The 11522-nt window shown below is 46.3% G+C and overlaps 4 protein-coding genes and 1 non-coding gene across 5 annotated transcripts; 2 read left to right on the forward strand and 3 right to left on the reverse strand.

Annotated features, from left to right (window-relative positions):
- Nucleotides 1–942: 942 nt before the first annotated feature.
- Nucleotides 943–3436, forward strand: VTP01DRAFT_6229 (uncharacterized protein; the record flags this gene model as incomplete). The annotated part of the gene is made up of 2 exons (XM_069385107.1): nt 943–1615; nt 1698–3436. The coding sequence occupies 2 exons, from the start codon at nt 943–945 to the stop codon at nt 3434–3436; spliced, it is 2412 nt and encodes an 803-aa protein (XP_069242602.1).
- Nucleotides 3437–4227: 791 nt separating this feature from the next.
- On the forward strand, nt 4228–6235 carry VTP01DRAFT_6230 (uncharacterized protein; the record flags this gene model as incomplete). Its single annotated transcript, XM_069385109.1, has 7 exons — nt 4228–4438; nt 4505–4560; nt 4645–4825; nt 4911–5133; nt 5182–5352; nt 5427–5568; nt 5663–6235. 7 exons carry the CDS (start codon nt 4228–4230, stop codon nt 6233–6235), a joined length of 1557 nt encoding a protein of 518 aa, XP_069242603.1.
- Nucleotides 6236–6420: 185 nt separating this feature from the next.
- VTP01DRAFT_6231 (uncharacterized protein) lies at nt 6421–7757 on the reverse strand (the record flags this gene model as incomplete). Its single annotated transcript, XM_069385110.1, has 4 exons — nt 6421–7011; nt 7083–7216; nt 7287–7427; nt 7496–7757. The coding sequence occupies 4 exons, from the start codon at nt 7755–7757 to the stop codon at nt 6421–6423; spliced, it is 1128 nt and encodes a 375-aa protein (XP_069242604.1).
- Nucleotides 7758–7902: 145 nt separating this feature from the next.
- On the reverse strand, nt 7903–8498 carry VTP01DRAFT_6232 (uncharacterized protein; the record flags this gene model as incomplete). The annotated part of the gene is made up of 4 exons (XM_069385111.1): nt 7903–7971; nt 8197–8307; nt 8363–8420; nt 8485–8498. 4 exons carry the CDS (start codon nt 8496–8498, stop codon nt 7903–7905), a joined length of 252 nt encoding a protein of 83 aa, XP_069242605.1.
- Nucleotides 8499–8701: 203 nt separating this feature from the next.
- VTP01DRAFT_t21 lies at nt 8702–8774 on the reverse strand. Its single transcript has one exon. It is a non-coding gene; the product is annotated as a tRNA-Gln (tRNA).
- Between the last annotated feature and the right edge of the window lie 2748 nt (nt 8775–11522).

Consider the following 11522-nt stretch of genomic DNA (forward strand, 5'->3'; position numbering starts at 1 on the left):
GGGTTTTAGGGGGGAGGGAGGGAGGAGTAGAAGAGCATGTTTGCGTGAATGACAGAAGACTTGCATAGAGTAAGGGTGCCCGCCCTTTAACAATCTTATTTTTCTCTCACTTAGTGCCATCGTCGCTCTGCCTCCATTCTTTCGTCTTCATGTCTTCACTCTCTCTCGTGACAACCGTCATCATTTACATGACAGCGATTTGATCATCACCGCGGGCCTCGGTCCGAATCCAAACATATGACTCTTTCTATGCACAGCGCATGGACACTGGAGGATAAAGGAAAGAAAAACAATGATGACGATGTGGCATTTGTGTGCTGTAAACTTGAGGATGGAAAGCGGGGTTGCGCTGGCAACACAGGCATATTGAAATGATGGACTTGAATATACATGCACGGTCATTTCATATTTACTCTTGTCCATGTCGCATGCTATCCTGCCTTTTGCATCAAGCAGATGCGCGCGTAATTCCATCTTGCTTCAGTAGCCCCAGAAAAATCTGTCCACATTGCATCCGCCACTGCCCCCAGTCTGATCCACCCCACGGCGGTCTCTCAGAACAATCTCCTATTTGTTCTTTCTGGGTCCCTCAATGAGTAGATCCCACCTTTTAGCTGCACTGCATCATCTACGCTCGCTTGCAGATCTATTATATTCAATCCGCCCGATCGTCTTTTTCCTCTTTCTTTCTCTTTTTTTCTCTCCCCTTTTCCGGTTGAGCGGCGGTTTCGTCCTTACTTGTCTGCTCACTTGCAGTTGTTTCTTTTTCTTTAACTTTTATTCTTCTTCTTCAACTCTTTTTATACTCTCTCTCTATCTTTTTCTTTCTCCACACATCTTTCTTTGCTTCATCTGTGTTGAAAAGCAAACCAAACAAACAGACAGACGCAACAAGGAAAGCATTCACAAATATAACACCAGCTGCTGTACGAATATTACACGATGATGGATCACAGTGTCAGTCGTTTGCCGGCATTTGTACCTGAAAACGGCATGCCGCCTCCTACCAACAGCAACACGGCAGAGCGGCTTACGCAAATCGATCAATTAAAGTACTTTCTGGCCACGGCTACGGAGAACTGGCCCGAGAACACGAATATCAAGCGTTTCCGGTTGCCGAATGGCGAGGATATCTCGTGTGTGTACTGGAACGACCTCTTTTACATCACCGGTACCGACATTGTTCGCTCCTTGACATTCCGCTTTCATGCATTTGGGCGACCAGTCACCAACGCCAAAAAGTTTGAGGAGGGAATCTTTAGTGACTTGCGCAACCTTAAGCCCGGGACGGATGCACGCCTTGAGGAGCCAAAGTCGGAGCTCCTGGACATGCTGTACAAGCATAACTGCATCCGCACTCAGAAAAAGCAGAAGGTCTTCTGCTGGTACGCTGTCCCTCACGATCGTCTGTTTCTCGATGCTCTTGAACGCGACCTGAAGCGTGAAAAGATGAATACCGAGCCTACGACTACAGCCGTTGCTGAACCTGCGTCCTCGCTGTCGCTAGATTCGACGCAGGAGCTCTTTGACCAACTCCGGAAAAGCATGTCTCTAACCGCCGTTGCCACAGCCCACGCGCTCGAGGACGAAGGTTTAAGGAGCATCATGCCTCCAGGCAAGTACACTACCCCCCGACGAAAGGGTCATTCTCTGTTTATTATTTTGTGTACTTACCGACAAATTTTTATGCAATTTAGTTAGTAATTCCGGAAACTGGGGTGACTCACTAGCTCAACAGAGAAGCAGACTCGCGGAAAAGGCTAAACAGGCAGCTCGCAGATCACGCGTCAACTCGGTCCCAGCGACCATAGGTCATCAGCAGCAGTTACAGGTTGCGGCTACTCGTCACCATTATCATCATTTGAGCCATGCAGGCCACACTACACCGGCAGCTGCTACACCAAGGGCTAGGTCTCGACTTCGAGCTGCCAGCGCGGCGTCTGTGGTTCCCAGTGCGACTAGCAAACGCTTGGAGTCTGCGCGCTTGTCCTCCCCCCACGCATCTTTTGCCAAGTCTGGTGAATCCATTACTCGTCACAGGACTAGCACCAGCACCGGCAGTGTGTCCTCAACCAAGTCGCTGGATCCCACTGCACTCAAGAAAACAAAGACGATTTTTGGCTCCTTGTCGCTTTTCGATGGATCGCCCATGTATAAGCAGCGCAGACGTCGTGCTGCTTCGGCTTCTTCAACACCTGTTATCCACGGGGCACCTCAGCAGCAAGATCATGCTGTTCCTGAACGCGTCCGTCGTCATCACAACTGTCACTTGCACAATACAAACACCACGACGCTTCCAAATGCTCCTTCGTTCCGAGGTCCTAGTCGTTTGGCCATGGCAGCTGTAGATGCCGGATTCAACTCTGGCAATGTTCCCATCAAGAATGAAGTCGTCCCAGTCTCCAACTGCACCTCGACGTCTTCCGAGATGACTTGGGTCGAGAAGCAACACCAACAGCAGCAGCCGTCGCCACAACAAGAAGGACAGCAACAGCAACAAGAACAACAACAACAACAACAACAACAACTTGAAGCTGAGAGGACGTACAAGTGCCCTCAACCGTCTTGCAGTCAAGTGTTCCGTCGAGTTGAGCATCTCGATCTCCACTTGCGCGCGCACGCTGTTGAAGAGCCATTCATGTGCAGTATGTGCGGAAAACGATTCGCTTCGTCGGACTTGCTGACTTGCCACCATCAAGAAATGCACGAAATGTTCATGTACGACGACAAGCAACCGGTCCAACCGCATCTACCGCAACATCAGCCACAGCAACAAGCAGACATACAACGACAACAGCCGCATAGCAGTCTATTGAGCCATGATTGTGCAACAACAACAACAACTGCGACCAGCTGCGCTCAGACCCCACCCAATTGCAGCAGCCGCGGTAGCTCACTTAGTCCTGTTTTGGATCTGGATGGGTTCGTGCACCCTCCACCTCCGATCCCGCCGAGCACCACCATGGATCCCGGTATGGTGCTATCGTTGCCAACTAGCCAGGTGATGCCTCCGCGCCTCCAAATGACCTCCATGGATGAGGATAACTGCTCTTCGCTTACTTCCTCCCCATCATCTATTGTCCACTTTGGCCAGTTCTTCCAACAACCGCCGCCGGGACCACCCCACCATGAATACGATCTCTCCTTTGCCACCGAGCGCACTGATCATCCAGCAACAACAGCAACATCAATAAGCACACCGTTTACACTCCTTTCACCGTTCAAACCGGACCAGATACATCCTTGCGATCAACCAATGTATCCTGTCATCGACCACGACTTGCAAACTGCATTGTGCCATCCACCGCCGCTTTCAGCAGCAGATTTTAATTGCTTCGATGTGCCAATGCAGGATTCATACGGATACGCAGAACCGGTACCCTTCCAATACACTCCATTTGTTGCTCCGAACGACGTTTCTGCGTCCATGATTTAAGTGCTGCTCATCAACCCAGTTCACTCCTTTTTTATTATTTCATCATCACCCATCATCAACATCATCAGCGAATATCCGTTACAACACACTTTCTCTCTATGGTCCATATGCAAATCAATTCATCTCTATCCACCACCACAACCACCACCAACACTTTTCAATGTCTGGGTTCCATCTTCTTCTTATTCTTCTACTTTATTGACAGACTTTCTGCATCTATGCTTCCTTCATGTTTGGCGTGCATACTTTACATTTTTATCATTTCTCTTTCTTTCTCTCTGTTATCTCCCCTCTCCTTTCTCCCTCTCTCTCTTGCACTCTCTTTTTATCCTTACAGTATGCCCTCTAGTCAAATACTGGCCTTCTAAGTCTTTATTTCCCTTGTCTCATACCCTTTTTATTCTGCATTTTGAGAAAGAGCCGCAACAAACTCTTGTTTTCTTTTCTTTTTCCATAATTTATATGTGAATTCATATTTTCTTATTTCAACCAATAAAAAATCAAGTAGGTACCTACGATAAAGAGCAGTGCTGTTTTATCTGATGGAATATCTGCAGATTTTAGTGAGGAAAAAACCTTTTTCAGGCTATTCCTGAAACGCAATTTTTATCAAAAGGACAGGATACATGGTCAGCCGATCGCTCGCCGATGCCGTGCCATTGGTACACAAGCGCGAGGCCATCGAGATATCCCCTTTTTCTGTTTGTCCTTAATTATTTTGCCACGGTGATAAATTAACCTTTCTTTAACTCATCTCACTTTTGCTTGTCTCACTTTTCTTTTCAATTTACATGCGCATTACATTATCGATTTTGTCTCTTGCATCGTTGCTGCTTTTGTCGCCGCCATCTATTGTACATGCCAACGTAAAAGAAAACGACGTAATTCACACCAAAGTAGTCATTTTGGGTGCCGGAGCTGCCGGTATCTCGGCAGCAGGTACGCTGCATCGCCTGAATCAAACTGATTTTTACATTGTGGAAGCGCAATCCTTCGTTGGAGGTAACTGGTACCATCCAGAACTTCTTTAACGCGCAAAGAATCATCAACCCTCTTGCCTTTTGGAAGGTCGGGTCCAGCATGCGCATTTTGGATCAAGTACGGTGGAGCTGGGAGCCAACTGGGTCGGTTTGCTGCTGCTACTGCTCACGTGGTAACGGTCATGGGATTCGCGTGGCTCACCACTCTTGTTTCAATATCAAAAACAGATTTACGGGAAAGGCGCTAATCCTATATACCGGCTTGCTTCAACACATGGTCTGATGACGGCACCGAACGACAAGAGCGACGTTGCATTTTTTGATGACTATGGGCCTGTTCCTGAATCTCAAGGCCGAGTGATCTACGACCAACTGGGTAATATTATGAAAGATATGGTCCTGTATGCAGGTATATAAAGACATTTTAAGTTCTGGGCGGATATTCTTGGGCTTATATTTTAGATCGGGATGTTTGTTAATTTCGCTTTTTCAAGAAAAAAGGATGGCTAGGCACCAAGTAGACTTGTCGAGCAGGGCCGCGCTGGAGCTCCTTGGGTGGCAACCAGATACATCGCTGAAACAAGCCGTCGAGTACTTTGCACTAGACTGGGAATTGGCAGAGCCGCCCGAAGTATCCTCGTTGGATTATGCGACGGGCACCTCCGACATGACAGTCGGTAGTTTCCCATTTGGCAATGAATTCGTGGTTGACCATCGGTAAGACTGTTTACCTAGCGATGAGCTTTATCTGACATTCTATCTTAGCGGATTCAATTATATCTTGAAACAAGAAGCTAGTTCATTCTTGGACGAGGAGGACTCTAGAGTGTTACTGAACACAGTCGTAGAAAAAATCATTTACGACGATGCAGGTGTCACAGTCATTACAAACAAAGGTCACAAGATAATTGCAGATTATGCAATTTGCACATTTTCGCAAGTAAACAATATAGCGTCATGTTGCAATGTACACGCATGTCGCTTACATGGACTGTCGCGCACCCACACAGTCTAGGTGTTTTGCAGAGCAATTCCGTTGAATTCGTGCCGCGATTTCCTGACTGGAAGCGGGAAGCCTTGCAGAGTTTCCACATGGCTACTTATACAAAGATATTCCTTAGATTCAAGGAAAAGTTTTGGGCAGATTGGCAGGTAGCCGTATATATCCAATTTGGAAACGCCGGGGTACATGATCTGTTGTCAGATACTAACAGAAATGGGTTTTTGCAATCCACATGCATGACAGTTCGCCTTGTATGCAAACAATGGCACACGGCAGAGTGGTTACTATACTGTGTGGCAGAATCTGAATGCACCCGGCTACGTGAATATCCGTGGAAGCAAAGACGACAACATCTTGATGGTGACTGTCACTTATAAGGAGTCAGAACGAATTGAGCGCATGCTAGACACGGACGTTGCAAAGGAGATTGTCGACGTCTTGCAGACCATGTTTCCCAAGATCAACGTTCCTATGCCGATAGATATCCTCGTACCTCGCTGGCGAAATAATCCATTATTCCGTGGATCTTATTCAAATTGGCCTATTGGCATGCTAACCGAGCACCACGACAATATGCGGGCACCGTTGCCTCAGCAGTCAGCTCAACCTCGACTTTGGTTTGCGGGCGAAGCAATGTCTCAGGATTATTACGGTTACTTGCACGGAGCATGGATTGAGGGCCAAAAGACAGCAAGGAAGATCATGGACTGCATATCGAAGGCATGCAAGACGCAGGTCTACTTTGAATACGTGACAGGCTGCCAGGGTACAGCAAAACCGACGTTCAGATTCCAAAGACAACAGGATGGATATTAGAAGCCTCTAAATCGTTCTTTTTTGCTTCATTCATACATTAGGAGGTTCTAAATATATACGTGCGATGAAAAGAAAAAAAAACAGTAAGACGTAAAGATTAGTGACTACGGGGACAAGTAGAGAGAAAGAGAGAAAAATCAAAAAATAGAAACAGAACCATTCTGAAGATAAGAGAGCTTGTTTGCTTAAGCGTTAGCGGGCTTGCGAGCGACAAAGAAGAACATGGGAGTAAACAGGCCCTTCTTGGCACCTTCAACGAGCGCATCAGCAGCAGTTTCCAAGACGCGCTGGGTCTCCACAGTGCCCTTGGGAGCCAAACCAATCTTCTCAAGGACACGGCAAACGTTGGTGGTAGTAAAGCGACCGAGCTTGGTCATGGCAATGGTAGTAACAACGTCGCGCAAGGTCTGGCACTTGCGAATGTCACCTTCCAAGGGGTAGTACCAAGTGATCTGGTCACCCATATTTGCCAAATCCTCGTGCATCTCGATTTCGAAACCGACGTTCTTCAATGCTTGCAAGCATTCCGCGATAGGGCGCATCTTGGGGATACCGTTACCCAATTCGATGCCGTGGGCGATACGTCTGTGCTCAGGGTTGGACTCATCGTACTTTTCAGTCATGCACCATTCATAGCAGCCGAACTTGGCACCGGGCTTGAGTACACGGAAGATTTCACCATAGACACCTTCAAAGGTAGGAGCGTGGCAGGTAGCTTCGATGGCATAGGCAGCATCCAGGGTATTGTCTTCAAACGGGATTTCCATAAAGTTGCCCTGTGCGGACCCAATTAGCTTCCTGTACGTTTCACAACGGTTATTGACAAGCATGTGAGCTTATACAGTACCTTGATAAAGTTTGTCTGCTCAGAGAGACCCTGCTTGGCAGCATAGTAGGTAGCACGCTGAACCTGGTAGGCATTGTTGTTAAGGCCAGTGACGTGAGCGCCAGTGAATTCTGCAATCTCACGAGCAGGGCCACCTATACACACAGACAAACCCTCGTAAGCAACCCTGTCTTTCCTGCCGTATCAATGCAAGGGGATACATACCGACACCACATCCAAGATCCAAAACCTTCATACCGCGCTTGATACCAGTATTGGCAGCCAAGTAGTGTTCGTGGCGTGCAATCGCGCGGAAGAATTCCTCACCGGGGTAATAACGGCAAAAGTGGAAACTGCCACCCCAACCTGCGCGGTACCTGGCTCGTTAGTTATACCTGAACACGCGCAAATGTCAAACACTACAATATTTTTACCGTATTCATAAAAGTCAGTGGCCAAGTTGTAGTAGGAGTTGACCAGTTGGGTGTAGCTATCCAGACGCTTTGCCTCATCTTCCTTGGTCTCGCTGCTGGATTCCTTCCACATCTTGAGATAGGTATCGGTGGCCACGTTGTGGACTTCAGCGTTCTTGGATGCCAAGTTGGCCAAGAGACCAGTCTTAATCTTGTCACCGTGGAGGGCCTTGGCAAAGGCAATGTCTTCAGAGTGTTGAGCTGAGAGAGCGTTCGAGACCATGTTGAATAGATGGATGGAAAGGAAAACGGGACGAAAGGTTTAAAGGGGAGTTTCCCTCTCAAGTATTATCTGGGCGTCGAGTCGGGGTTGTCCTCGTAACACGAAAACCAGTGGCTTGCTGTCAGAGCTGCCGTGCCCATCGGTGTCAGATTCCTGCTATGTGATGGTCAGGGAAACTTAGACAGATAGGAGCCCAAATGATGGTAATAAGATCCTAGATTTCAGTGAGACACATGCTGCTGGCGCACAACTAGTTTCTTGGCTGCAGAGCAAGAAAAATGCGCAGCTGTCGTAGGAATCAGCTGCACTGGTTCGCGCGGACCGTTCGGCGCCCGACGCATATCCATAATGGCGTGCTCGCTCCTTCTGACAGCTCCCCCTGCGTTGCCCAAAAACGCGGCTTCTGATGAAAGTATCGAAAGGGTATAGATTCACTTACTTTGCTGAATACGTGAACAGCTGCTCTTGAAAGCGGCAATGTGTATAGGATGGGGCCGAATGAGTAACTGAATTTACGCTTGCTTGGACAGACAGTATTCAGTAACTGGTACTATACAGCATATTCATATCAAAAGTTCGCTGAATACATCACAATTTTTTAATACGGCATTTTCACTTAGGTCGAGCTCTTTGGCTGTCAACATGTAGGCGAAGTCATTTCGCCTGTATGGGCATTTTCTCCTATTATTTCATCATCTTCATAATATCTCTTTGCAAGAAAAGGTACCTTCCCGGTATCATCACCGATGAAATAAACCATCGCTTGATTATTCCTTAGTTCTTCTAGTGACTTATGCTTCATATCATCGTAAGATAAATCAAAAGTGTTCTGATATGCGTCTTTTTGTAGAAAAAAAAAGCACTGAAGTGCAGCCAATTAACGCAGCAAAAATAATCGGGGCCTTTCGGGCCGAAACGCCGACCAATCGAAGTGGCAAAAGAGAAGGTCGTACCGAGAATCGAACTCGGATTGTTGGATTCAAAGTCCAAAGTGATAACCGATTACACCATACGACCAGGTCGTTGGTGAAAATTCTCGATTTTAAATAAGTCAGCAGTGCAAAAATCGATAAAAGTCACGTGACCTGAGCATATTTTGCACATTTTTAAGTGCTTCAATTAATATAAATCCTGCTTTTACTGAATCTTCCAAACATGTATGTCCTTGTTAACCTTAATAATTATTTACAGGTTTTATACATTACCAAGTTCTCCTCATAAATGGCTTATCTCCAGTCATATAAATTTATTGGACAGACGATCAAGAGGATATAAGATTGCCTGTTTTGGAATCGGAGCGTAAATTTGTTGCGACGTCAATAGCCAGGCCCAGAGCCAGCTCTGGCTATTTGCATACCCCCTCTTGCAACCCCTCTTCAAACACCCCAAGTCATGCTGAGGACCTAAAGACTGAAGGAATTAGCGGGTGTGTGCGAGCTGCATCCACAGAAACAGCAATTTCACAAGACCTTCAAACGACACGGAATTCTTGACTGAATCTAGTGAAGCATGCAGAGTGGGCTTCTGCGAACGGCTTCTCCTTGTATACTGTCAGAAGTAAACTTCCGGCGATAAAAGAGTCCTAACTTGGCTTGCAATCACCAAGTTCAACCGCACAACCAAGGCAAAAATTAAGCCCACGCATTACTTTGCTGATACTGTTGTATGTATGAAAAGGTTGGTGGTGTACAAATAGCCGGGCGCTATCTTTAAGACCATCAAAACCTCCTTGACAGCGTGCATATCCGCTGACATCGCTGCGAAAGATGAATGGTTGCAATTTTACTCGTCAAGCTGCATTCTGCTTTTTACTAATGGATTTTAGGCTCACCGACAGCTTGACTCTTGCTATTAGTGCCGGTGACAAGCAGCGCATATATTCAGACGACATCTTATGCCTTTATTCCTTGGCCAAGCATAATTACGTTATCTTTCATGGAGGTGAAGAAGTGGCCACATCAAAGAATAAGCAAAAATAGGATGAAATCAAGTTGGGAAAGCAACTGCAATTCGCTTTGAATAAACTCGCTCTAAACATATGCGACTTTGAAGCAGCTCCCTAACTCTTTAAAAGGACACCATGCGAATATGTATAGTATGGAATTGGGCTACAATGGCGGGTGTATCGTCTGGTGAAAACTGCACAGCTTGATTTTCCCATAAATGCCAGGGACGACCTATTACTTGTACCGGTAGTTATGGAGGGAATGTTACAGCTGGAAGTAACAGCTACCGTCGCTCAAATTGACGAGCTGTGCGATGGATAGTCTCCATCGAAGACTATGACTTCGAGATGGAATTTCGCGCAGGAAGACAAAACGGTAATGCTGATGGTATCACCAATCCGAGACCTTGAAGCCCGAGGCTAAAGGAGCTGAGGACAACGACCGCCATCAGAACTATCTACTTCTGTATGGCATTCAAAAAAAAAGAAACCCGTGTTTGAGGTTGCAATTGAAGGCGGATATGATCCAGAGTGGTGCGTCAATGTCTACAATTACCTCACGAAGTAGCAATATCCACCACACTTTTTTTTTGAGAAGGAGCGACAAGCGTTGCGAAAGACTGCACGATGCCAGCATGCACGAGGCGGGGCATTAATTGTCTACAGGGACAATGGGAAAGAAGAGACGCAGAAATACGCTCGAAAGTGTGAATTTAAGCAGGATGTAGAAGTAGCGAAACTGATTGAAGATACTCTTGAAGCTTATTCACACCTCCTATAACCCTGTACATTCCATCATCTTTGACCCGAGTGAATATTGTTGGAGTAACTATTTTACTCAGGAAGAGCTCAACGAAACCGAGAGTTATAATGCAATCGTTCTGAGCAATTTGCCAAATCATTTTCGGATAATGTCAGGCACGAACGGTTTATCAACATTGGCTAAGTTCTGATCACCATATTTCGCGTAGCTCACGGTTGAAGAGATCGATGCTCAGCTCCGAGCAAACTATATCTTTTCATTCGACAAACCTGATCCGCGGGCGGCCCAGAGAACGATACAAGACGTCGTTGCTATGTATCAATACAGATTCTTCCCAGAAAGAAGAGAAAGCGAATCCGATTATCTTTCGTCTGTCTGGAGATTGATCCGTTCATGCTTGATCATAAAAAAACAAAGCTTTCCTCGTGAATATCACAACAGACTACTAAGCATGTCCTGCTAAATCTCATTTATTATTTAAGCGGTATCGATAGTAAAACATCCAACGAGCGGTGCAACATTGCAAGGCGGCCAGCGGGTCTCGGACGCATGGCCAGAAAGCACCGAGGACCAATGTCACATATGATATTTTCCTGCGGCGATCTTGAGTTAGGTTGGTCTGAAACTGGCAATTGAGGACGAGGAACCAAAAGAAAAGAAATGAACGAAGGTTTCCTCAAAGTGCCTGGCAATGAACGTTCTTTGTGGCTACGTCTGTCGTGTATCACGTACGACACGGTTTCCCCTTCACCAACAAATGCAGATTTCATGCACCAGCAGCTAACACCCAACATGTAACAAATTTATGCTGCAAGGTCCTTAATGACCCAAACGATCGATCATTTACATGGTACTAATAATGTACCGATCACGTCCATTTGAAGTGCGACTCGAAATCACTAACGTGATTCAGTCGTTAATTTTAGCCATATCCAATTTTATATAAATATAACCCCATTTCCCCTCTCCCTCTCCCTCCATCTTTATCGACATCCAACAAAAGCCATTCAGTGGTCCTAACAATCTATATAAATTTTCAGACTATCGAATCAAAGCT

This window comes from Rhizomucor pusillus, assembly GCF_041956525.1.
Source record: "Rhizomucor pusillus strain CBS 183.67 unplaced genomic scaffold VTP01scaffold_3, whole genome shotgun sequence".
NCBI classification, from domain to species: Eukaryota; Fungi; Mucoromycota; class Mucoromycetes; order Mucorales; family Lichtheimiaceae; genus Rhizomucor; species Rhizomucor pusillus.